The sequence below is a fragment of the Nannobrachium achirus genome, assembly GCF_963921795.1.
Source record: "Nannobrachium achirus genome assembly, chromosome: 17".
Taxonomy (NCBI): Eukaryota; Metazoa; Chordata; class Actinopteri; order Myctophiformes; family Myctophidae; genus Nannobrachium; species Nannobrachium achirus.
Genome location: NC_137824.1, coordinates 5,109,949 through 5,136,877, shown reverse-complemented (window position 1 = coordinate 5,136,877; position 26,929 = coordinate 5,109,949). Strand labels below are relative to the sequence as shown.

The following is a 26,929-nucleotide window of genomic DNA, read 5'->3' as shown; positions in this document are numbered from 1 at the left end:
TTTTTTAATCGTTATTCAACATTTTTCAATTGCCTCAGGGGTACTCTTATTTTGAAGAGATCGGCCACCGGAAGTCTTATTGCTGCTAAGTTAGTGCTGCTCACCTCACGTAGGCCGCTCGGTGGATGTAGAAATCCACGGAGGATGAAACCGAAAGTAAAGTACCGTCAGTTTTAGTCTCCATTAAAAGAAAGTTTAATCACAACTATCCACGGATCGAGGAGCAAGAAGAGACAAAATGGCGGCTCGCTCGGGCTCACGTTTGTTCTTCCAAGTCAATCTGTGGACTCTGAAGTCATGGATGGTGGTTTATCTCTACATGATTTGGATCGACTGTTGCACTGCTTCTGACACAGGTTGGTAAAGTTTTTCTTTTACAGCATTCATTGTTGTTAACTTTTAGATTTGCTGAGCCTGAGCTCCTTTCTTCTGAACCTCTCGCTGTCTGATCTGGGAGAGTGTTTTTTGCAGGTCGTCCCCTAGGGTCGATTCAGATAAGTTCCCAAATAAGTTAGGAGTCTAACTTTAGTTCGGTTCGGCACTGTCCAGACCCAAATATGGTTCAACGTGTAAACTAACAACAGGTATGCCAATGTTAGGAATTACATATCCTTTCAATAGCAACGTTACATTAGCAACTGCTTTTCAGAAAGTTTACCTTGAGTTCAGAGTGAAGCGCACAGCTTCCTTTGATTGATTGATTGAAGATTGATTGAAGACTTTATTAGAAGTTTGCATAGGAAAAGGTACAGTTCACTGGTACAAGGTCTACTAAAAGGAGATCCATGAAAAGACTTAAGCTTATTTCCACAGGAAACCATTTTCCTGTTTACTGGTCGTTCGTAAATAAGCCACACTGAACGCACCCTACAACGTCACGCCCACTGCACTCACTACACTGAGGGCGGCTTGCACCAACACGGTTTAAGCCTTTAAATCAAGGTTTATCTTTTAATCAGCTCCAAACCTTAAACCTAGTTTTCATTGATCAGGTTTAGTTTTTAACCCTTGGATGCATGACCAACCAATACCTACACTCTTCCATGAGTGGGGTCAAAAATGACCCCAATTAAAATCAATGCGTTTTTGCAATAAACTACTTTGCTCTCACACATAACTCTGCCATACTTTTGCCTAGCAACGTGATTTCAACTTTAAAACGCTCACACAACTTGGGCCTTTTTTCCGCCAATAGGGATGAGCTGTAATTGTTGAAGCCCCGCCCCCTCTGTCCACTAAACGCGTGCATCAGCCGTCACACTTTGCTGTCACTTTGCTCTCACACCTAACTCTGGCATACTTTTGCATATCAACGTGATTTCAACTTTAAAACGCTCACACAACTTGGCACTTTTTCCGGCCAATAGGGAAGAGCTATAATTGTTGAAGCCCCGCCTCCCTGTCTTCCTATTGGCTGGGCTTTAAACAGCCATAACTCCAGTTTGCAGCATGGTACCGTCTCGAAACTTGGTGTCTGGACTTAGACGGCCAATATGGATGAGCTGTAATTGTTGAAGCCCCGCCCCCTCTTACAAGTCTGTTGTTTCCGCCCGCCCTGACGGTTGCTTCTCGCCCTTAGGGCGTCTTACTGGTAATAGTAGTGATAGTAGTAGTAATAATATAGTAATAGTAGTAATAATAGTAATAATAGTTGCGACCATAGGTCGCAAGTTTAGTATGTGAACGCTCACAGCTTGTCCGTATGTATGTATGTATGTATCTCTGTCACGCCTGACACTGTGGTTCAATGGGTTTGCTGCTCTGACATCATGCTCTGATGTCACTGTGATGTCAGGGGAACCACTCTAACAAAATGGGTTTGCTGCTCTGACATCACACTCTGGCTTCACTGTGATGTCACACTAACAGAATCCCTTTTATGCCCATACATAGAGATCCCTGTCTGTAGAACCAGCCACACAGATATGATTGATTGATTGAAGACTTTATTAGAAGTTTGCATAGGAAAAGGTACAGTTTCATGACGGTACAGTTCACTGGTACAAGGTCTACTAAAAGGAGATCCATGAAAAGACTTAAGCTTATTTCCACAGGAAACCATTTTCCTGTTTACTGGTCGTTCGTAAATAAGCCACACTGAACGCACCCTACAACGTCACGCCCACTGCACTCACTACACTGAGGGCGGCTTGCACCAACACGGTTTAAGCCTTTAAATCAAGGTTTATCTTTTAATCAGCTCCAAACCTTAAACCTAGTTTTCATTGATCAGGTTTAGTTTTTAACCATCCTTTTAATCTTGGTTTGAATTTTCACTGTAAACCTGGATTACTGTTAATCCTGTTGCACCACTACTTTAAACTTTGATTTAAACATCAGTAAGGGATTAATTTTAAACCTGCTGTAGAGGTGGGTGGTTTAAATGCAAACATGCCATTGACATGAATGGGGGTCCCCCTCCTGTGAGGGAAGCCTCACAGCAAGCCCTGCAGGCTTGCAACTGTAAGCTGTGGACAGCGTTTCACAGCTGAAAACAAACATCTCATCATATTGTTGTCTTCAATACATCCTTGTAGTACTGTACATCGGCTATTTTAAATTAGCGAACATTTAAATATTTACAGGGACATAACCAGTAAGACTCCCTAATCGGGAGATAAGCGACCGTTGGTCGCTTATCTCCACAAATATCACAGCCTCCACCTCTCACGTCATACGGGCAGCCATAGTTACACCTGGAATGTTGAATCTCCATATATGGAGATAACCTACCCATCACACAAAGTCTGACCTCACCAGCCCATACCTGGGCATGGACGACTTATATCTCCATATACGGAGATGGCCATATATGGAGATACGATGACATCACAGAGTCCACAGCTGATGATGTGGCGTGATGTCATACAATATACAAACAAGCCCTATATAAAGGGGCAATTCTCACCAGGGAAGAGAGCATTCCCCACTAGCTGAGTATCTTAAGATGGTTGGATGTGATGATAAGCCACAAATAGGCCAAAAGTTTGTTTTACCAATTATCAAGACATACGGGCAGTTGACAGTTTGCCATTGTTACTCATTGAAGTTGAATCTCCATCTGAATCCCTTTTATGCCCATATATGGAGATCCCTGCTCTGAGTATCTGACATCACTAATCCCTTTTATGCCCATACATGGAGATCCCTGCTCTGAGTATCTGACATCACTAATCCCTTTTATGCCCATATACAGTATGGAGATCCCTAACAGAATCCATTTTATGCCCATATATGGAGATACCTGCTCTGAGTATCTGACATCACTGTGATGTCACCTGTTTATGCCTAAATATGGAGATCCCTGCTCTGAGTATCTGACATCACTGCGATCTCACCTGTGATGTCACAGTGACACATCACCTCAGTATCTGTGATGTCACAGTGACACATCACCTCAGTATCAGGCGTTACACGTATACATTGAGCAGGGCAAAGGTGTGACGTGTGTGACGGACGGACGGACGGACGGACGGACGGCCGGTGGAGGTTTTCATACTAAACTGCGACCTTACGGTCGCAATAAAGACATTTGTCATGACATTTGTGGACTTCCCAAGCAACATGGAGACGTTTTAATTTTCGAAATCGCTTCATAATTGACTCAAATGTGAATGTGATCAAAACTGTGGAATTTTCTTGCTTCCTAGATAGCGCATCGCCGCGCCGCACCGCACTGTGTAGCGTCCGAGCGTCAACGTCGTATGACGGAGCGTTATATCGTTTTTTTGTTTTGGCTGCAGGTGCTCTTCTTAACATAGGCCTGCCCGCATTCTCCTAGAAGTGAATAAAAGAGTAACGCTAATGATATTATGCTCAAGAGAGTAGCATATTCCAGTTTGTTTACGTCGAAATCCAAGATGGAGGACATTTAATCCATGAATTAATCACAGTTTATGGTTTTAATCACAGGTTAAGGGTTTAATCACAGATTTGTTAAGCAATGCTTAAATTTAAGTGGTGCAACGCACCTTGGTTTAAAATAAAACCTCAACAAACGCTTGATTAACCCTAAACTAAGATTTATTTAATCCCACTTGGTGCAAGCCGCCCTTTATGTGCGCTGCTGCGCAACTTTCAGACAGTTGAGCGTGTGAGTGTGCTCCCGTGTGTGTGTGGCGTGTGCATGCATGCACTGCCTGCAGCAGAGCGGAGCGGAGGAGATCGTTGAAAAACCATTCAGACACTTTTGTATATCCTAATATATTATAGATGTAGTGTGAATGTTGCAGTCTGTACACCTGCTTCCTGATTTAGCGGCGGCCGTCAGCTCAGCTGTGTTTTCCAGCGAGGCGCCGATGTTTATTTGTTCCATACGGTAATTAGGATCTATCTATCTTTATCTATCTATAAATGCGACAAATCTCTGCGTGCATGCGTGTCTGTCTGTCTGTAATCCGCGTAAACGAGAACCGTTCGTCCCACCGGCTTCAGATTCGGCACGCGTGTTCCCCGCTGCGGCGCGGAATGCAGTGCAGTGCCGGGCCTCGACCCGACGCGCGGTTTTCCAGAACCGGCGCAAAACGTCGGAATCTCCTTATGCAGAGCTGATTGTCAACATCAAGCTGTTCCGGAGGAAATCGGCGCAAGCGCTGACTCATTGTGACATCACTTCATAAAAAGCTCTGACATCACGTACTGGGCCGGCCTTCCAAAACACCTGACCCAGGAACTGGAGTGTCTGCAGAGAAGGTGTTGCCGCATTATTGGGGTACCAACTAATTCCTTCCCTACTCTGGAGGCGAGGAGAGAGGAGGCCACTCTTAGAGAATTCAACCGACTACTGAGAGAGGGGACCAGTCCGATGATACAGAGCCTGTCTGCAAACACAAGTCGCTACAACCTGAGGAACGGGAGGACACTCACACAACCTGTGAGTCACACACAAAGGCACCAGATGTCATTCCTCCCAAGAGCATACAAGCTTTACCAGAAGTAATATAAATGTTTTTATTGTTGTATTTTCATATTTGATGATTTGTTTTTATTTTTTTAATAGAGCGGTCCTCTTGTTTTATTTTTCTGAACTGTAAGAAACATCAAAATTCATACTGTTATGCTATGATGTTTTCTAATAAAACTTGAACTTGTTCTTCCCACCAGCTTCGGCATGCGCGTTCCCTGCCGCAGCAGGGAGTGCAGTGCCTGGCCTCGACCCTACCCAATAAGTGATTTTCCGGAACCGGCGCGAAAGGTTTGGATTCTCCGTATGCGCTGATGTCCGCTAGGCAATAACCGAACAACGGGTATGATGGGTGTTGCCTAACACCCGGAGGAGCATCATTCCCCACGGGTGGCAAAGCAAGCAGGCTGCATATTATTGCAGGGTCCTTAGACAGACGGATACAGAGATATCCATATAGGCATAAAATGGACGCAGACAGAAATATATCTCCATATATGGGCATAAATGGACACAGGCAAACAGATAAATGGGTTTTGCGTTAAAGTGCGAGGCATTCATTCCTATTTACATCGTTCCCAAGTAGGCCGGTCCCCGACTAGACGATTGGCTGCCCGAAGGGCAGAGATCTCCATATATGGGCATAAAATGGACGCAGACAGACAGATATCTCCATATATGGGCATGATATCTCCATATATGGGCATACATGGACACAGGCAAACAGATGGTCAAAACGGGTCCCATGACAACAGGTATAATGGGGTTTGCATTAAAGGGTGGGGCAATCATTCCCTATTTACATCATTCCCGAGTAGGCCGGCACCGGACTAGACGCTTGGCCGCCCGAAGGGCAGAGATCTCCATATATGGGCATAAAAGGGACACGGAAGACAGATACAGAGATCTCCATATATGGCATAACATGGATGCGGACCGACAGATATCTCCATATATGGGCATAAATGTACACAAGCAAACAGATGGTCAAAACGGGTCCTATGACAACAGGTATAATGGGGTTTGCATTAAAGGGTGGGGCATTCATTCCCTATTTACATCGTTCCCGAGTTGGCCAGGTCGCCGACTAGACCCTTCGGGCGGCCGAGCTTCTATATATAAAGACAGTTGGAAAATGGTAGAATTACTCTGTTCTTAACGAATCACCAATATCTTATGAGGAAAAAAACCTGCTGCCGCCTGCATCAAACTCAATTAGTGCCGATCCTGCGATATCTCGCGAAATATTAAAAGGTATCTAGAGTACCGATCGCGGGATGACTCGCGAAATATACTGTATATACAGTAAAGCTGGCACTGAACACCTACCGTCCGGTGAAAAGCCCTGGCACGGGTGAAGTCGCCGATTCATCATCATTGCGCATCCACTTGCACACAATAGTGATCCCGTCCCATAGAAACCAACGGTCTTTCTCATCTTTATCGTCCATTTTCTCCAAAAAACACTTTTGATGCCAAGGATGGCATTGGATTCTCGCTAAAATAGCACAAGCATAAAGGCATCCATCTTCCATCACTGTTTACGTTTCGGACCAGAACTAGTTCCGGGTCAATCTTGAAAATCGTCAAGTAGGAATTGTTAGCTCGATCTACTTCCGGCCTGCAAAATAAGAGACTGGCCGTGGACGGAGAAAGCGACCGGCACGCTGGACAATTAACCCTTTCATGTCGGCGGCACTAAATCGTTTTTTAAGCTAGTTTAGAATGTCGGGCTTTGTCAGTCTCCAATTGTCAATTATGTATCGGGCTTTAGGCCGAGCTCGGGCTGACTTTAAGCCAGGCTGGGCTGGGCTGCTCACATATTTTGGCCCGATTTAAGCTCTAGTCTTAAGTACCAGCTCTTATGCCTTAACTTAACACACGGGTGACTAACCGGTCTTTTAGGCCGATTTTGAGATTGCAAAGTGCAATAACTCTCCCCGTGAAGGTCTCAGAAATGTCCCCTTCCATGACTTTTCCTAAATACTCAAGATATATGTTCTCGTTTTTTTCCCCTTCTGAAACGTTTCCTAATTATGAAATAAAATACAATTATACCACTCTGACGTTAGTTATCGGACACGAAAATAAAGAACCGTAACGGTTCATTATTTCGTGTGCAATGGAGAATGCAGGCATGCAGTGGTGTAAAGTTATGTTACGTAGGCCTACAGTTTTGAGGTATTTAGGACTTGAGTAGGCTATAATATATACAGTATACTATATATAATTCAAGATTAATTTATTTGGTCCCGAAGGAAATTTGTCTTGGACATGCAGGCTGCTACATAACATACAACAGGACAAGACAGACAGAAAGAAAATTACAACGAATAGTGCACAACACACAGTGCTGACATACAGGTCAAGCGCATACATTACATTACATTACACTAGAGTCATCACACCCTACTAACGGCCTGAGTTTAGCAGAGTAACAGATATGGGAATATAATGAGCCAAATGAAACCAAATGGAACCGTACTTTACACTCGCAAGCTCAAGCTAATGGATCATCATTGCCGTTCTCTGTCTGTCAGCTTAGAGACTAAAACAACTAGGCTTGAAATGTTTTATTTCTATATATATATATATCTCGGGACATAAAAGCCTAATAAATGTCAAATCCATATTATCGTCTGTTCTCGCTTATTGATTGAGTCCCGTTCAGCGCATCCAATCTCAAGCGTTGAGCTGCTGCTGAAGTGAAAATCATGGAGGGCTTTTTTTTTTTTTTTTGCGCAAGGTGAAACACAAACAAAGGCCACCTGGCTGGAAGATGCAGGTTGGAACGTCATTTATATGGAACATGTTTCTGGACATAATCTGTGGAGACGGGCGACATAAAGTCGGCAAAAATCTGTCTATCTGCAACACAAACGCACCGACGCACGCAAGCCAGCTGAGTCTCATCTCAGTCTGTGATCAGCCACGTGCACACATAGACATTTAAGGGGGCCTGAGCCCCTGCCCTTGTATCCGTCTGTAAAAAGTGCCCTCTTCAGACCATGAATGCATTTTTTTACTATGGTAAAATAAATGCAAATGTCCCCGGGCCCTTTCCATACCATAACTGAAGGCTGCATTCAAGAGAATGCAGCCTTCAGTTACATTTCTAAAAGGCCCTTTTAGAAATGTCTGCCCCTGCCTCTCTAACATTCTCTGCACGTCCCTGTCTGTGATTATTCTGATGGGCAGCCGAGAGCGCAGGAGGAGGAAAGTTTTGTGATGCGAGCTGTGGTGTCGTGGACACTAACTGGACAGTAACACTCTCACTGGACAGGTTGGTGTTTGTTGTGGATATCACTGTGATTGTTCATCTTGGGACTGAGCTGAAAATCTAACAAACTGCGTGGCTTTGGTGAGCTTGTCCCGTGTCTAATCCAGGGGGTTCTCAAACTTTTTTATACCGCACTCTTCAAATAACAGGAATAAAATCCTTAGCGTTTATATAGTGTAATTTTCACAATCTGGGTTCCCAGAAGTTTTTCCTCTTTTTCCCCACTAAAGCTAGAGTATTTGAGAGGTCAATTGAAATGCTAATTCATATTTGGAAGACAATAGAACCCCCACTGGCAGCAGGGGGAGGAGGTGTTGCTCTCCTGGCCAAAAGGGAGAGAATTTAACAGTCAAAATGAACGATAAATGCAGTGGTAGTTTTTTTTTATTCTCAGTCACCCGAGTGTTAAAGGCCTGTCCATACTGTCTCCGACCATTGAACTTTTCGTCAGAGAGCTCCGACTTTCTGACGTGCAGCTTTCCGAACTCTAATTCGGGGTTATGCTTTTCAGAAGATGTGAGTGACGTAATTTTGTACTTGAACCAGACTTTTTTGTTGAAAAGTATGGACAGGCCTTTAAGTTAAGGCATAAGAGCTGGTACTTAAAGGGCCACTTCACCTCTGGGACAACCCTATCTTATTTTATTGTTGTTTGGGACTCAATCAACACAATCCCGAGTTATTTTTAGTTTTCAATCTGTTTTTTTATAGATATTTTAGTATTTCAGCATGTGTGATGCGTTTTGCATCATATGATGCTAAAAGCATCACTGAGGAATTTTAAGCTCCCGGCAGCCATCGTGGACGCCATCTTGAAAATGGTGCCTTTCCGGTAGTTATTTTTACCTAAACTTTTATTATGTTGTTTATCATACCCAATAGTAACAGAATCCATTGAAAAATCTCTTTCATCCTAACCCTAACCCACTAGGGGGTGAGCGCAACTTGTTTGCGATGTTTTTTGAAAACCTTATACCCATACCTAAATCCATACCAAAAATCAAAAACTCTTCACCAAGTGCAGATTTATTATAATGTTTTACACATTAAAACCCAGTTTATAGGCATTTTCAGCTCCCTGCAGCCATCATGGACACCATCTTGAAAATGGTGCCTTTCCGGTAGTTATTTTTTCCAGAATTTTTAGTATGTTGTTTATCATACCCAATAGTAACAGAATCCATTGAAACATCTCTCTCATCAATTATTTGGGGTTTGAACCATATGCTGATGTATCTAATATTTGATTCATTGCAAACAGACCACTAGGGGGCGAGCGCAACTTGTTTGCGATGGTTTTTGAAAACCTTATACCCATACCTAACACCATACCAAAAATCAAAAACTTTTCACCAAGTGCACAAACTTTACTAGTTCCTCCTCAGCTATTATGGGTCACAAATGGAACAAAATGGACCCATTCCCTTTGTACTCTAGTAATTTAATATGGATTTTATAATCTGTTGTTCCTTATACGTAAAAGTCATGGCATCTGTTTGTGACTGCAGCCTGTTCCTGTTCGCGGATGATTCGGCTCTCCTAGTCTCAGGCAAGGACCACTTGCAGGTTGAAAAGACACTTAACTCTGAACTAAGTAAGATCTGCACATGGCTTAACGACAACAAATTATCAATTCACCTGGGAAAAACTGAATCCATCCTCTTTGGATCAAATCATAACCTCAAACAAGTCGATAACTTGACAATCAAAGTGGGTGACAAGGTCATAACACGAAAAAACGAATATCCCCTACTTAGGATGCATGTTTTCCAGCGAAAAGATGACTTCTAAAGTAATAAATATACTTAAAAACGTTAAGGATGTCCACAAAACGTGTCCAACAACAACACCAGAGGCAGCGCCACAGATCACGTTCAACCCAGAGTCAACTCAAACAAAGGGTCAAACTCGTTCTTCTGCTATACCACAAAAATGTGGAATGCCCTACCGAAGGTCTTAAAGGAGTGTGGATCACTAGCATCCTATAAAATCGCCCTGAAAAAACACTTACAGGCAGCAGCTGTTCGCAACTGGTAAAACAAACCTAGCCCAGCCCTACCATCCCCTGCCCCTTCTTTGTATATACTTACTGTTTGTATAGACTTACTGTTTTTTTTGTTCTTTTTTTTAATGACTATATCTACTGCATAGTACTGTGTTCTATTTGTCTGTCATTCAATGTTATATGAGATACTTAAATGGTTTCCTGTGGAAATAAGCTTAGTCTTTTCTAGGATCTCCTTTTAGTAGACCTTGTACCAGTGAACTGTACCGTCATGAAACTGTACCTTTTCCTATGCAAACTTCTAATAAAGTCTTCAATCAATCAATATCTACAAATGGTAGGTTACATTTGTGAAAACCTGTGAAATGCAGTGGCGGCTCCTGGTTTTCCCTCCAGGGGGTGCGCTATAAAATAATAATAAAAAAAATAATAATAATAAAAACACCAAATGGAACCAGTCAAAAGGAAACTGTCCGTAGTTCACTGTGCCCTTTGCATAAGGGCGTTTTTAACTTCTTGTGAATGAATCAAATGAGTCTCTTAAATACCTCTGTGAAGTTGGCACCCCATATGATGAAAACATAATAATAAAAATCAAACCTCGTTTCGAAGTGAAGCGGTGAACTTTTATTCTATGTGTTCTAGAGCTATGAACTCTGTGATCTATCCACCTGTTTCCGCGGGAGTTTACTGGAGATTATTTGGATCTGTTTGGACCACACTTCCGGTTTAACAGCAGATATACAAGCACACGTTGCGTCGCAGATGCAGCCGTTGTAGATCACACTCTGCTGCGACGCCGGAAGCTCCGTCCAGCTAATGCACAATGCATGATGGGATGTTGGAAACTTGTGGATACATTTTTCCAATTCTGAATGAATGAATGATTTTATCTGGAGGGCCGAATTGTCATGTGAAGCTTGACCAATCCTTAATTCTGGACACACATATTTTTCAAGAAAAAATTAGGGATGAGGCCGAATATTCGGCACCGAAAATTTTCGGCCGAAAATGGCTAAAAATGCATTTTCGGTTTTCGGCTGGATAGCTTTTAAAACCGAATAGTTGAGCACCGAATAGTGTGAAGGACAGGGGTCTAGTTGGGGTCCTCAATAGGCGGACCGCAGTCCATGTCCGGACCGCGGCGCACCTCCGTCCGGACCGCGGCACATTTCTGAGAAATCTCCGCACAGTTGTATCTGACGATCGGACTGACTGTGTGTGATGTGTGTTTGTGTGTGTGTGTGTGTGTGTGTGTGTGTGTGTGCGTGGGTGTGTATGTGCTCATTCGCTCAAACACATACACAGGCTCACAAGACACACCCCTACGCCAATTTGCAAGCCCACAAAGCGTCGCGGGTGCAACGTGCTGTGGGCTTGTAGATCAAAGGTTTTCCTTCCCTCCGAGCTCCGACGCAGTCTGCTCTCCATGCTGCTCCCTCCTCCCCTCCCCTCTTCACACACTCATGCCGCTCGCTGCCTTAAAATAGTTGCTAAAACCTCTTGGAAACCATTGCTCCCACTGGATTAATAACTTAGAGATCTTCTACCTTTGGCTGTTCAATTGGAGAGGACAACAGCAACACATTAATATCCACGATGTAAGGCTCCAACTGCTTGCAGACGAGAAATGGTCGCGAAACTCGCGATGCGTGATGATGCGTCTTTAACAATGTGATGTGTCGTCGCATATTATTGCCAGCTATCCTAGGCTGTTAGGTTAATAACTATGACTCGTTGACCCTGATTTGACTGGTCATTTGACATAGTCAATCAGCACAGTCTGGCTTGTGCAGTACGTGTGTCAACTAACTGAATGTCAAGTAATCCTCTCCCCCTCACGCTAAGTTCCACTTTATTTTCCATTCTGAACGACAAGCCTAATATTGCATTTATGCTCTTTAGTTTCCAATAATTAAACTATAAGCCAGTGTTTTATTGCTACACAATAAATGTAAATAATGTAGCCTACTCTACATGCATAAATAATTATCCATTCATCCATCCATCCATCTTCAACCGCTTATCCAGCATCGGGTAGCAGGGGTAACAGTTCCATCTGAGATTTCCAAAGTTCCAAATAATAATAATAATAATTGCACTATTTTGACTTTGTTTTATGCTAACATTGCAAAGAGAAAATATTTTATTTTGTTATGTGTGCATTCAAAAGTGAGAAATAAATGTTTTATGGAACCATATGGTGATTATTATTTAAGTTAGGTTTTGCCATAATCAGGTAGCTTTACAACAAAGGTACAGCAATGGTACAAACATTTATTATACAAAATAAATTATATACATGTATTATTCGGCTATTTGGTATTCGGTATTCGGCGGAATGTTTCCAGTATTCGGTATTCGGTTTCGGCCAAGAATTTTGTATTCGGCACATCCCTAGAAAAAATAATTGTCATGTGAAAGTATGGTCTCATTGGACATTTGTAATCATCCAATCATCAGACCGGGACGGACGTTACACACATGTTCTGGATGTACGGGACAGATAAAACCTGTTCATTCTGGACTGGAATGACCATATATGGACATTGTACGGGACACACAAAGCCACTCCTTGGAAAACCTGTTCATTCTGGACTGAAATGACCATATATGGACATGAACGGGACACACAAAGCCACTCCTTGGAAGCGGCTTTCACCGCTTAAAAAATGGTGTCATTCTTTAGTGCTGAATTTGTGCTGAATTGTGCCGTAAATGTTATAATTTGTGCTGGTATCACTTTTTAGTTGTTCTACATAACACCACTGTTCTGCTCCTATGTTCTACTGTTAAGCACTGCTGCTCTCCATCGCCCTCTGTAGGCCACGCCACTGTAATGCTGATAAATCTGCTAATTCAGAACCAAATTTAGCACTAAAGAATTACACCATTTTTATATATGTTTTCATCATATGGGGTGCCAACTTCACGGAGGTCAGTCACTAAAGTGAATAGTTAAAGGTAACAGAGTGAAGCTTGACTTTGACACTATTCCTTATAAGCTTCACTCTGTCACCTTTAACTATTCACTTGTGACTGACCTTAAAATGTCTTCTTCAGAATGAAGCCTCTTCTTGGTGAACTTGTAAAAAACAATAAACAATAACTGTGTGTGCTGCTGTCTTGGTGAGCCGTCCACCGGCATGAAGGGGCGAATCTTTTGGAACGGCTCTTTGAAGTGAACGATGGGATCCGGTTCCCGCAGTAGAGAGCCGTTCATTCAACATCTCCTTGCTACTCCCCTGAGTACTGACTGAGTAAAGTGATTGAACGGCGGTTTTAAGTGAGCCAGATCCATGGTGCGGGCTCACTTCAAATAAGCCATAAATCCCACCAAACTGCGAGAGGCTGAGCCGACTCTGCTACAGCACATTGTAACCGTGCGCTTCAAACCAGCGCTCCTCGCCCTCCTATTATCTTCTACTGAAGAGGATTGCATAAGCCAGTACGCAAATAGCGCCATCTTGGATATTGAACAATGCATTTTGGGTATGCGTGAAGGTTTCTGGGATTGTTTGGGTCCATGCACATCCAACACTAGAGGGCGCATCTCAGAGACGCAGTGGGTTTGATAGTCTTGGAGGATGACAGACGCAGATGACCAATTTTTGTCGGTAGACTAAATTAATTTAAATGCATGGAAGAAGGATTTAGTTGCCCGTTGCCGTGCAGCATGTCTTTTCTTTTTAAGTCTGCAACCTAACCAAAACAATATGCTCTATGCTACAGAAATAGAGGACCAGAGGAGGTCCAAACTAGGCTACTTTTTGCTTGTGCGATGCGTTCGTACAGTAGCCTACCAATTAATGATTTGGGCTTTTACCTCATTCAACCGTAATATGCAAAAATGTTTTGTTTTGTTAATTTTATGCCATGATGCCGATGGTGCAAGCAACTTGCCTGCATCGTGAATCTTGTCACCAAGTCACCAACTTTCACCACTTGGCACTAGCCGCAAATTGCAACACTAGATTTTTTTATACTTGGATGAATCTAGGGTTGCAATACCTCCCATAGGCAGCCAGTGCATCAAAACAGTTTTTTTTTGTATTAAACGGCGTCAAACTCATCAATATTGGGGCTCCATGGAAAGCTTGGAATTTACTCTGGCTATCTGCAAAGTGTTTGTTTCTGAAAAATCCATCGTATAATTGTTATGATTTATAAGAAATCCGAGCAGACATGGTTTATTTTCTAAGTGTTGAACTTAAGAGCGCTCGTCTTCTATTACGCAGCGTCCGGCTGCCTCCTGCATTGTGACATTTAGAACCAGGTGGTACACAGAACCGCTGAGTGACTTCCCACAAGCGCTTCCAAACTCCAGCACTTAGAGAAAATAATCACCTGAAGCCAATTTCTTGATAGAAAGTAGCTCCTAACATGTCTACTGTGGATTTTTATGAAACAAACACTTTGCAGATAGAAAGAGGATACTCCAAGCTTTCCATACAGCCCCAATATTGGTGAGTTTGACACCGTTTAATTCAATCAGATAGCAAAAAACTGTTTTGATGCATTGGCTGCCTATGGGAGGTATTGCACCCCTAGATTCATCCGAGTATAAACAAATCTAGTGTTGCAATTTGCGGCTAACTTGGCACTTAATCCATTGCTACGATCAGACAGTCACTGTGCTTGCTCATATCCAAGTTATTCCACGACCCATAGAAGGTTGGACCCCTGTTTTATTATCGTCAACTGAGTCTGGGCATTGGTTCTTCAGATCACGCCGGCCGGTTCTGTTTGTCATAACAGTAAAGCTAAACCCCCGACGCTGAGCGAACCAAGAGTCCCGTACACAGCGCTGATAAACTGGAGAAGCCTTTGCCGTACAACAGTGTTTCTGCATATCTAAATGTCAGACACACAATCTCACAACCTGCCGCGTTGCGACGTGCTGTGAGCCCAGTAGCTCTTATATATTATGTCTTTATATATTACTATGATGCAAGGCTTGCGAGGAATGCGAGGAGCAGCAGCAGCATAGATAGAGTATGAGCAGCAGCAGCAAGCTGCCAGGCACTAAACCAGCTAGTGTCCGATCACGATACAAACTTGATTATGATGTTTTAATGGTTGTAATACTTTATCCAAATAATAATATTAATGATGGGCTTAAATTATAAAGTAGCCTAATAACAGCATTTCCCCAGGCGGCAGTAGCCGGTGGTCTTTATAATTAAGGGCCAATTAAACATTTGAACGGCCAATGGCATATAGGCCTATGCCTATTTATTGCAGCAAACCTGATATGATTCTTATTAATAGACTTATTATTTATTTATTTGTTTGTTTGTTTGTTTTTATGCCACGATGTTATAACCCATGTTTCACCCGGTGTCAATTATCCTAATGTTATCCTGGGCGCTACACTTCCTCTGCCGACCTGGAGTAGGGATGTCACAGAATTAATGTTGGTAGACGAATGGTAGACATTTAGTTATGCTCCTTTGAAAGACAAACTAAAAAGACGGATTTAACAATAAAAATAAATTGTTCTAGGCTTAATCATCAATAAACAACAAGCATCGCCTGCGCGTTTCAACAAGTGGTCGGCGGCGGTGCCTATTCTGCCTTTCAAACAAACAAGCTCTAGCCTAGGCTGAGCATTTTTATTGAGAACCATTAACATGACGACGAGTTCTGTTGTGTACGAGTCTGTTGACTCGCGCTGCAGAGAAAACTCTTCCGAGATGAAAATGGCAGATCTACAAGATCACAGCGCGTCGCGTTCTGCGACTCACGGCTTGTGATTGAGCATCGCTGTTGCCTCATGTCGCTGCTGTATTTGAGAAAGATACTGTTGTCTACACTCCTTTCCTTTTGAAATGCTCCCAGACCGAAATACCTCTGTTGGCTACGTGTTCTGTTTTGTGTATTCCGACGCTCGTTGCCTGATCCTCCCCGGACCACACTGTGGCACAGACCCCATTGCGTAACACTAAAACAGCTGTCTCTCATTCACTGTTCGATTGGACTACTTACTCTCTTGCGCCTCCCAGAGTCTGTTTGACAAAAGCACATCTCCATAGCCAAAAACACTATGCAGGTCCAGGAAAATGCGATCATATTATTATGAAAATTAACCGTGAAACCGTTAAGCATGACCGGTTATTTCTTAACGGTCGGCTAACCGGTTAACCGGTTAACCGCTGACATCCCTAACCTGGAGAGACAATAACGGACTATTATTACTTATAGCTCACTTAACAACAACTGTGGATAACATCCCAGCCGTTTCGGAGGGTATCAGGATCGGATCGGTATAAGACAAATTATGTCCCTATGACCCAGTAGTTTGGACCTCCTCTGGTCCTCCTATTTCTGTAGCATGTTGTTTTTGGTGTATAGGTTGCAGATTTAAAAGACATGCTGCACAGCAATGGGCAACTAAATCCTTCTTTAATGCATTTAACACAACAATATCACGGTCTAATAAATACCGTCTTAGCTGAGGAACAGTTAAATTACTAATATTGGTCATCTGCGTTGCTGCGTCCGTCATCCTACAAGACTCTGCGATGCGCCCCCTAGAGTTGGGTGCGCATGGACCCAATGCATCCCAGAGACCTTTGCGCATCCCTAAAATGCATTGCGCGATATCCAAGATGGAGCTATTTGCGAACTGGCTTATCGCGCATGTACAAATTAATGCGAGACTCAATGGAATCAGATCTTTTTTTTGCACACAGAACTGTCACCTATCAGTAACGTTCTACAACATAGGAAATTTTTATCAACAAATTGAGTGGCATTCACAGCAGATTATACGTTTACTCACTGGTTAATCACTATTATATGATATTTACCTTGCTGGCTTGCTCATTTTAAATAAATCACAGAATGCAGAATTCAAAATATATTTTATTCTGGGCGTTTGCCTCGGGGGTTCGGCGCACTAGCGCCCCTATGGGCCGGCTGCCGCGGTAACGGTTTTCCATTGCGACGTGTTGCCACTCCGACATTGACTTCTTATTGTCGGAGTGGCGACACTCCCCATGGGCCTAAGGTTTAGGGTTAGGGTTAGAGATAGGGTTAGTGTCGGAAAGGAGACATGTCGGAAAGGAAACATGTCGGAGTGGCGATGTGTAACCGGCTGCCGCTGGTGAAATGGGACATTCAGCATAATGACTATAAGACTACGTTTTAATTATACAGCCTACATTAAGTAAATTTTGATACCAAAACGTCATTACTCAAGTACATTTTGAACATGGGACTTAACAGAGTATTTCTACTTTTACTTAAGTAAAACGTGTGAGTAGCCTACTTTTTCCATCACTGACGGGCTTGCTGATTGACTCCATTTCTCTTCTCTTCTCTAGGCAATTTTACCGGGTGCACGGTCGGGAACGTAACTTTAAACAAGAGAATACCAGCACTCACGGAACTGTCATTTAAGGCACTTTTTATTGTCTCCACCAGCCGAAGGCATGGGGGAGAGTATGTTTTCCCCTCCGTCCGTGTGTGTGTCCTCGCAGTTTGTGTGCACCTAATCTCAGTCACCGTTGGCCCGGTCGCTGCCAAAGTGAGCACACACATTCCCTGGATGCCAATCTAGAACCTCTGCCCTAATTTTTTTCAAATGGGCCTTTTCTAGCGTCACCTAGTGGCCGACGTTCGCAAAACACATTTCTGTGCACTACTCTTACAGATTTTGTTCAAAAATCCTACAAATCGGTAGGCAGTATCTTGACAGTCATGTGATCGACACGGATCTGTCCGATTTTGCATATTCCATCCTGATTGGCTAAGATTGGCTTCCAAAGTTTGTAGGATTGAGCCGTTTTGAACAAAATGCCTCACATCACAAAGGCAAAGTGCAATTATCATGAAATCGCGCACACATGTTCCCACTAGGCAAAGGAAGAAATACCACATTTTTTTTAAAATCAGCCTCATGGTGGCGCTATAACAGGCCGATTTGTGGTTTTACCTATAACTCCACCGATCAGTTTCAAACTTTGTAAGCGCACTCCCTAGAGGCTAAGGATAAACCTTTGCCCTGCATTTGTCACATCAGCCTTTTATAGCACCACCTTTGGGCCGACTTATGTAAAACACATTTTTGGATATTACTCCTTGAGATTTTATCCAAAAATCTCGCAAATCGGTACACAGTATCTCTATAGTCATGTGATCAAGTCCGATCCGTCTGATATTTCATATTACATCCTGATTGGCTAATATTGGCTTCCAAAGTTTGCAGGATTGCTCTGTTTTTTAACAAAATGCCTCAAATCATCAACGCAGCTTGCGATTACCGTGAAATTTGCCACACATTCCCACTAGGTCAAGGAACAAATGCTACCTTTTTCACATTGGCCTGTTATAGCGCCACCAGCAGGTAGACTTTAGCAAAACACATTTTTGGAACACAATGCTTCAAATCATGCATGCTGTGTCCGATTGCCATGAAAGATCTAAGGTGAAGAACATATGCCACCCTTTTTATACAGTAGCACCACCAGGACGCACGGCCTGGTGGAGAGCTGTGCTCGGAAGAGCACTGCTTCTAGTTATATATAAGTTGGCGTGGCACTCCGCAGAGTAAACAACGTACGCGTTTTGGCGTTAAGCCTTCCTCAGCGTTGTATAAAACAGTTACCGGTAAAGCCTCTATCAGAGTCCATGGTGAAGAGCTATTCACTTCACCGCGTTGTAGTTTCCTAGCTATAACCTAGGCTTTGTTATGTATCTTTAGGTGATAGCTAGAAAACTACACCGCGGTGAAGTGAATAGCTCTTCACCCTGGACTCTGATGGAGGCTAAAGTGTCACATTTCCGCAGTAAAGACATTTCCCGTTTCTGTGTAGACACTCCCAACCTCAGACCAACTTATACCCAAGTGCATTCATAAAGCAAATTCATACAGCTCAAAATTCATTCATTATACATAGATGCACACACTGTGCGACTGAGATTAGGTGCACACAAACTGCGAGGACGCACGCACGGACGGACACATGGACGGACGAAGGGGAAAACATACTCTCCCCCATGCCTTCGGCTGGTGGAGACAATTACTGTATTATGTGATATTATTATTGTCTCCACCAGCCGAAGGCATGGGGGAGAGTATGTTTTCCCCTTCGTCCGTCCGTGCGTCCGTGCGTCCGTCCGTCCGTGCGTCCGTGCGTCCTCGCAGTTTGTGTGCACCAAATCTCAGTCGCCGTTTGCCCGGTCAATGCCAAAGTGAGCACACACATTCCCTGGATGCCAATCTAGAACCTCTGCCCTAAATTTTTCAAATGGGCCTTTTCTAGCGTCACCTAGTGGCCGATGTTCGCAAAACACATTTCTGTGCACTACTCTTACAGGTTTTGTCCAAAAATCCTACAAATCCGTAGGAAGTATCTCGACAGACATGTGATCGACACGGATCTGTCCAATTATTCCATCCTGATTGACCGAATTCATGTTACGCAACTTCCTGGCGCTGACGTCATGGTAGAGGGGGAAAAACTACTAATTTAACACAGAAATCGCAAATTTAATGCAATTTCCGAATAGTAATGTATAAAATACGTCTAGCATGATCAAGAACACAAGATAGTAAAAGGCACAAAGCGGTATAGTTTACTTTACCGTTCGAAATAATGATTTGTTGGCTTAAAGTCCAGCGATTTCTATTAGAGTTTCCCCTTCTAAATTGACAACAGCACCCGGGGAAAGCTGAGAAATCTGCTGAGTGCGCATGCATGGGCGGGCTGTGAATTCGGTCAATTGGCTAAGATTGGCTTCCAAAATTTGTAGGATTGAGCCGGTTTGAACAAAATGCCTCAAATCCCAAACGCAACGTGCAATTATCATGAAATTGCGCACACACATTCCCACTAGGTCGAGGAAGAAATGCCACTTCAAATTTTTGAAATCAGCCTCATGGTGGCGCTATAACAGGCCGATTTGTGGTTTTACCTACAACTCCACCGATCAGTTTCAAACTTTGTAAGCGCACTCCCTAGAGGCTAAGGATAAACCTTTGCCCTGCATTTCTCATATCAGCCTTTTATAGCGCCACCTTTGGGCCGACTTATGTAAAACACATTTTTGAATATTACTCCTTGAGATTTTATCCAAAAATCACGCGAATCGGTACACAGTATCTTTATAGTCATGTGATCAAGTCCGATCCGTCTGATATTTCATATTCCATCCTGATTGGCTAATATTGGCTTCCAAAGTTTGCAGGATTGCTCCGTTTTTGAACAAAATGCCTCAAATCATCAACGCAGCTTACGATTACCATGAAATTTGTCACACATATTCCCAAATGCTACCTTTTTCACATTGGCCTGTTATAGCGCCACCAGCACATAGACTTTAGCAAAACACATTTTTGGAACACAATGCTTCAAATCATGCATGCAGCGTCCGATTGCCATGAAAGATCTAAGGTGAAGAACATATGCCACCCTTTTTACATTGGCATATTATACAGTAGCACCACCAGGATGCACGGCCTGGTGGAGACCTGTGCTCGGAAGAGCACTGCTTCTAGTATAATTATTATATCATGTTGTACAACATAGAAATGGTACTAGTTAGTATGGCTTCACAGTAGGTATATATTGTATGTATACATACATATGTAAGTATGAATGCATGTTTATGTACTGTGTGTGTGTGTGTGTGTGTGTGTGTGTGTGTGTGTGTGTGTGTGTGTGTGTGTGTGTGTGTGTGTGTGTGTGTGTGTATATGAGTATGTGTGTGTGTATCTATGTATGTATGTAGGTATCTAACTTTTGATATTTTGTATATGAAATTTAAATTATTTTTATTTTAAGTTGATATTTTGTATATGAAATTTAAATTATTTTTATTTTAAGTTTATCTGAACTAAGTCAGGTACAAAAGGGGTGGGAGTTTCTAAATTTGACTTCTTTTCACTCCTTTTTGGATATGTTATTATTTAGTTTCTTTTTTTGTTGTTTTTATTACTTGCTATGTTTTAATCTGATATTCTTTACTGGTTTTTTGGGGGTTTGCAAGTGCAAAATTGTACTTTTTAATTTGACATATTTGAAATAAATATGACTAAAATTAATAAAGCTCTGTTTGATTTATTGTACAGTGGTTCTTTAATTTCAAGGACCCCCATAACTCTGTAGAAATGGAAACAACAAATGGACCCAAAACGGACCCTTGCAGGTCCATTTGCTTCCATTTGTACACTCTCAGAGTTACACACCTGTATGGGGACATTTGGAGACCACTCAAGGACACTTTGAGACCCACTGGTGTAGCAGAGTGTTTCCAGTGATATTCATCAGTAACACCTGTGAAGGAAGTCGAAAGATGCCCGGAAGTAGAACAAAATGGCATATGTGCATATAGCCTATACCATGTGTCAAGTTAGACGATCGTCAATTCTTGACTTCGTCGGTGGACTTAAAAATAAGTTTGTATGTTTTAATTTGTATTTCTTTTTCATAACACTTTTTATTTTTTTACCAAATGGACCCTTATTTGGTTTCATTCCATGCTCAAAAAATCGTGAGAGAATTGTGATCTAGATTCTTGTGGAGTAAAATCGAGCTTCTCATTTGAGCAAGAATCGCCCAGCACTAATCACCACCACCTGACCAACCAGGCATACTTAATGTACTGGTGGGTGTGGCCACATAAAACATACTTTTAACTCTTTCTACACTAACGTCATTCTGTTTTGTTTTCAGAACAACATCAGGTGATCGGGTCCTCTCATGATGTGCTGGCCAAGGTGGGAGATGATGTCATCCTTCCATGTCACATTGATCCACCTGTCAACATGGATAAGGAGACGGTGAAGTGGACCAGACCTGACCTGAAGCCAGAATATGTGCACCTTCGCAAAGATGGACGTCACGCGTACAAGTATACCAACCCTTTGTACAAAGAAAGGACAACCCTGTTTCATGAAGAGCTGTCTCATGGTAACATCTCACTGAGGCTGTCCAGGGTGAGGCTCTCAGACGAGGGGACCTACCAGTGTTCTGCAATAACCAAGGACGTTCTACCCCAGCGCAGCAGCAGTTTGATCCAGCTCCTTGTTGGTAAGATGTAGTGTTCAAAACATGGATGGGGAACCAGAAAGCTGTCATTTACCCTTTATTCCCCATCTCATATAGAGCTATTTAACACGGTTACTGAACAAACACTCTATAGCAATGATTACTGTCACAATATAGAACTATTTAACACTGTTACTTTAACTCATTGACTGCCAAGGCCCGAGTTTCCCGAGTTATTACAGTAGTCCCAGGCTGCCACAGCCCTAGTTTCCCGAGTTGGAAGCCATTTTGGAAAAAAAAAAAAAAAAAAATCAACATTTTTTTTTATAAAAGCATTTCTAAAAATGCCTCAAATGTATTAGGCATGATCGCAATTGCGAAATTGCTTGTTTAGCCCCATAACAAACACATCTTTCAAAATGTCAAAAATGGCTGTTTTGTCTGACTTTGAAGGCTTGTATCTCATGAATGTATGAACGGATTTCCAAGCGGATTTTTTTGTTTGAAAGCTGTTAACTCACTTAGCGCCGAGCGACTTTCGGGGCGACTAACTAATGATGGCGTTTAGTGCCGAGCGACTCGGAGCGACTTTTATATAAAAGCATTGTTTAAGCTTTTAATTTGGGTTGATAGACGGAGCGGAACGGTTAGCTTACCTTCGACTAGCATACAGATGAAAACCGTGAAAAAAAAGGATACGATTATGACGTCACCTTTAAGCCATAGCTTCCTGTTTACGTAGGCCTCTGTTAGCCGCTAGGCTCAATGCAAACCATCCGACCCTCACGTAGCTTCACTAGGTCGGATTTTGATTCGGAAACTTTCTGTGTGGCATCTATATACGTTCCGATGCCCATACCAATGGTGGTTTGAGACGATCTAGCACGAATTGAGCAGTATTGAGCTCAAATGGCGGCCCGCGGCCTGTCCATTGAATGTCAATGGAGAGCATGTCATTGTACCATCCTGTTATGTCCTGAACCTTGTTTTTTATTCTGACTTAACATGGGACCATGGAAAGTCTATGGGCTATGGCTCACTCTAGTGGTCATCTTGTGGCATTCGCAGGCACGTGTACCTGGTTATGTAATGTGATTTTGGGGATTCAATATAGCTATTTCCTGGCGTTATAAGCGCAGATTCATATTGAAATCTGGCTCGCTCGGCGCTAAGTGAGTTAAAAAGTACTACACATATGGTGCATGATCTAGGCATGGACGTGCACGATCCGTGCACTAAAAATTGATCTGTGCACTAGAAATTTAGGAAGGTGGGAGTGTTTGTTTTGTCTGACTTTGAAGGCTTCTATCTCATGAATGCCTGAACGGATTTCCAAGCGGATTTTTTTGTTTGAAAGCTGTTAAAAAGTACTACACATATGGTGCATATATGGTGCATGGGCGTGCACGATCCGTGCACTAAAAATTGATCTGTGCACTAGAAATTTAGGAACGTGGCATCCTGGTACTTGGCGGCCATCTTGAAAAGGGCATTCAATGAGTTAAATGAGCTAAATTAGATGGATATTTTTTTGTTTATGAAAACGGTCCACTACTGCTAATTTATAGTGCAGATAAACCAAAACAAATTCACTAAACAGGAGTAGGCTCTTTGAAGGACCCACATACTGTCCTCCTCCAATCATTCCCTTGCACAAATTGTTGGGCAATTTCTCTCCTGTCCAGTTTGTCTAACCTCTCTTTTTGAATATGGCACACAGCAACACCATGTTGTTAATACATTATGTTTGAGAAACGATATTCACCTGGCGGCCATGTTTGAACATTGCATTGAAAACTGCACCTACATAGGGTGGCAAAATAACTTAATTTAGTTAATAGAAGAATTAACAACTTCAGTTCAAGATAAGAAATATGCAGTTGGAGTATTTATTGATCTAAAGAAAGCTTTTGACACACATTAATCACGTACCACGCAACAAACTTTTACAGAACTCGGTAAAGAACTGAGTATGGATACTGGGACATCAATTGAAAAGGAAGGAGGATTAAATCACAAATAAAGGAAGAATTGTGACATCGAGTGACAAGGAATTAGCAAGGATAAAGCACGCAAGAATATGGCTGCGAAAGCAGCCAGACAAAGACGCGGCCCGCAGCACAGCACACCTGAACCTGAACTTGAACTTGAAGTGGAGGAGGAAGAAGGCACCCCGCCGGGGCTTTCTGAAGTAATGCAAGAAATCAGAGCATTTCGTAAGGAATCGGCCGCAAATTTTGGAGCATTAAAGAAAGACGTAAGTGAACTAAGGCATAGCTTTGGTGAACTGAAATCACGAGTGGATGAAGCAGAGCTGAGAATAACGGCAAACGAGGAGCATGAAACGAGCATGGCTAATGTGCTTGTACACAGCCTGCGCCTCCAGAAGCAATTGGAAATGAAATGTGAACTACTGGAAAGTAAATCCAGAAAATGTAACCTGAGACTTTTCTGTACCAGAGCATTGTGACAGCAATGGAAGTGACACGGTGGGGTTTGTGAGGAAACTTATTGAAGAAAAGTTAAACATCAATGATGCAGAAGCCCCCATAGAAGTGGCACATAGAATTGGACAACAACCGGGAGCAGACGACAGGCCCAGGCCAATAATAATGCGTTTCCAAAATGAGACGGCGAAACAAATAGTGCTACGGATGTCCTGGACAAAGAAAGATATGAAGATTGAAGACACAAGGATGTCGATGATGACTTCACAGAAAAAGTTTACAAGGAGAGGGGACAATGCTTTCAAATAAGCAAACAATTATATGAAGAAAATAAAATAAAATCAAGAGTTGTGTATCCCGCAAAACTGAAAATATTGGAGGGAGAAGGTAAATTCAAGATGTTTAACAACCCGCAAGCGGCAGCAGAGGGGGTGCGTCGTGAATACGGCCTTAAAGTGAAAATGCCACCGGGCGCGTTGGACTTGGAGGCTACACTGAAGACAGCGGGATGGGAGACAGCAGGCTCTGGGAGGAGGAGAACGCCAGAAAACGAAAAGGAGCTGATGAGAAGTGTGAAGACATTAGTGGACTCTATGAATCGACATGGGAAAAGCAAGGATTCTCTGGATGGAGAAGGAAAAGACAAAAGTTAAAGGTATGGATTTATACAGTAGACAATGCCCATGGGGGGGGACCGCCTCCCTGTTCATAGACAATTATGGCTGAGTCGCTTGGGAATCAAATCCTAACAGGGTCTGATATGGAAGACAACATGTATGATTTAAATGACGTAGACCCAGAGAGTCATGTATTTAATTATGTTGGCGACAAGTGTAAGTATTATACTGAGGACCAAGTCAAGAACAATGTTGAACTGGAAAAATCATTTTCACTAAGGGACGTATCGTTAATAGTGGGAGGGGCCCACTAGGAGAATTTTAGGGGAGGGTGATGCTATTTTGATTTTAGTGTCAGGGAGGGTGATGCTATTTTAATTTTAGTGTCAGGGAGGGTCATGCGATTTTGAATTAAAAATAGTCTGGGTTTTTATAGGTCTATATGTATTCCTTTCAATAATACTATTATTTAATTAAGGAACGCTGTAGTAAAATACAATAGTCAATGATACCCCCCTCTGCTTTCTCTTCAATGGTACAGCCGAGCTATCGCTGACGCGCTTCACAGAAGTGCAAGTGCGGAACTTCAGTAGTCAGTGCTTGAATGAGCGGAGCGGAGACACTCTCCGGTCTCTACAGAAGACAAGAGTTTGCGCACGACCAGATTTCATGATTATTTAATCAGATCGTATGAGCATTTACACTGCACGATTCACACCATTCACACTACAATACATGTGCACACATAGACATCATAGGGGGCTTTAGCCCCTGCCCTTTTATCCTTCTGTTAAAAAGTGCCCACTCCAGACCATGAATCAGTGGCATCAGTTCAGAAAAAGAAGGCGCGCGTGCAAGACACCAGTCATGTTGCCATACCTTAGCAACAGGCATGATACAGTACGTTTATTTTAAGAAGTAAAAGCCCCTGCCTCTCTAATATTCTCTGCACGTCCCTGGCTGGCACACAGCCGCACGTACAAGGAGCAGCAGCAGGCGACGGCCACAGTGTTGTTAATGTTTTTTCCTTGTGTCGTCGTCAAGTTGTCTTGGTCGGATGCGCAAGCTTAAGTGATGTCAATCTTACTACATAGGCGAGGATAACTAGTTTGTGTCATGGAGGATGAAAGTTTACTTTACACCGCTGGGGTCGAGCTGTTTTAATCCCAACGATAAAGGAGAGCCCAGCAAGTAATGTGGAGGAAGCACTGCCATAAAAAGGTGCTATAGTCAGACGTGCTGCTAATACAACACATCTACAGATCCACTGCCCACAACAATACGCCGAACTGGGAAATAAAACGGCAGTAGACAGTCCAACAGCAGCTGGTCTAGCCCGTCAACGCGACGCGTTCTGAGCTTGTAGATCTGCTATTTCCAGAGCGCAACACCCGAACGCAACTGGATTGATCTCTTTTTCCACTAGTCCCACTCTAACATTTTAATCTTTCTTGGTGTTCAAAAAGCAATTAAATTGATAATTTTCTTAATTAAGGAGTACAGTATGTGGATTATAGGAGGTTGATCATAGTGGTATACATATAGCCTAATGAAGGGGGGGGGGGGGGGGGAATAGACAATATAGCCTATTCGTCAATCGCAGTTATTTTGTATGATGATTAATCGTCTCCAGAAATTCCTAACCGCGACAGCCCTAACTGTAAGTTAAAGTTTTAGATTT

At 42.7% G+C, this 26,929-nt stretch overlaps 1 protein-coding gene across 1 annotated transcript in view; it reads left to right on the top strand.

Moving 5' to 3' along the window:
• Window positions 1-232: 232 nt before the first annotated feature.
• The window catches only part of LOC308301978 (CD276 antigen homolog), a gene marked incomplete at its 3' end in the record, with an annotated part of 51,355 nt that continues 24,658 nt past the window's right edge, over window positions 233-26,929 (top strand). The window contains exons 1-2 of the mRNA XM_080746123.1: window positions 233-356; window positions 21,870-22,226. Coding sequence (XP_080602249.1) covers window positions 239-356; window positions 21,870-22,226 — 475 coding nt within the window. The 5' untranslated portion in view covers window positions 233-238. The remainder of the gene's footprint in view (window positions 357-21,869; window positions 22,227-26,929) is intronic.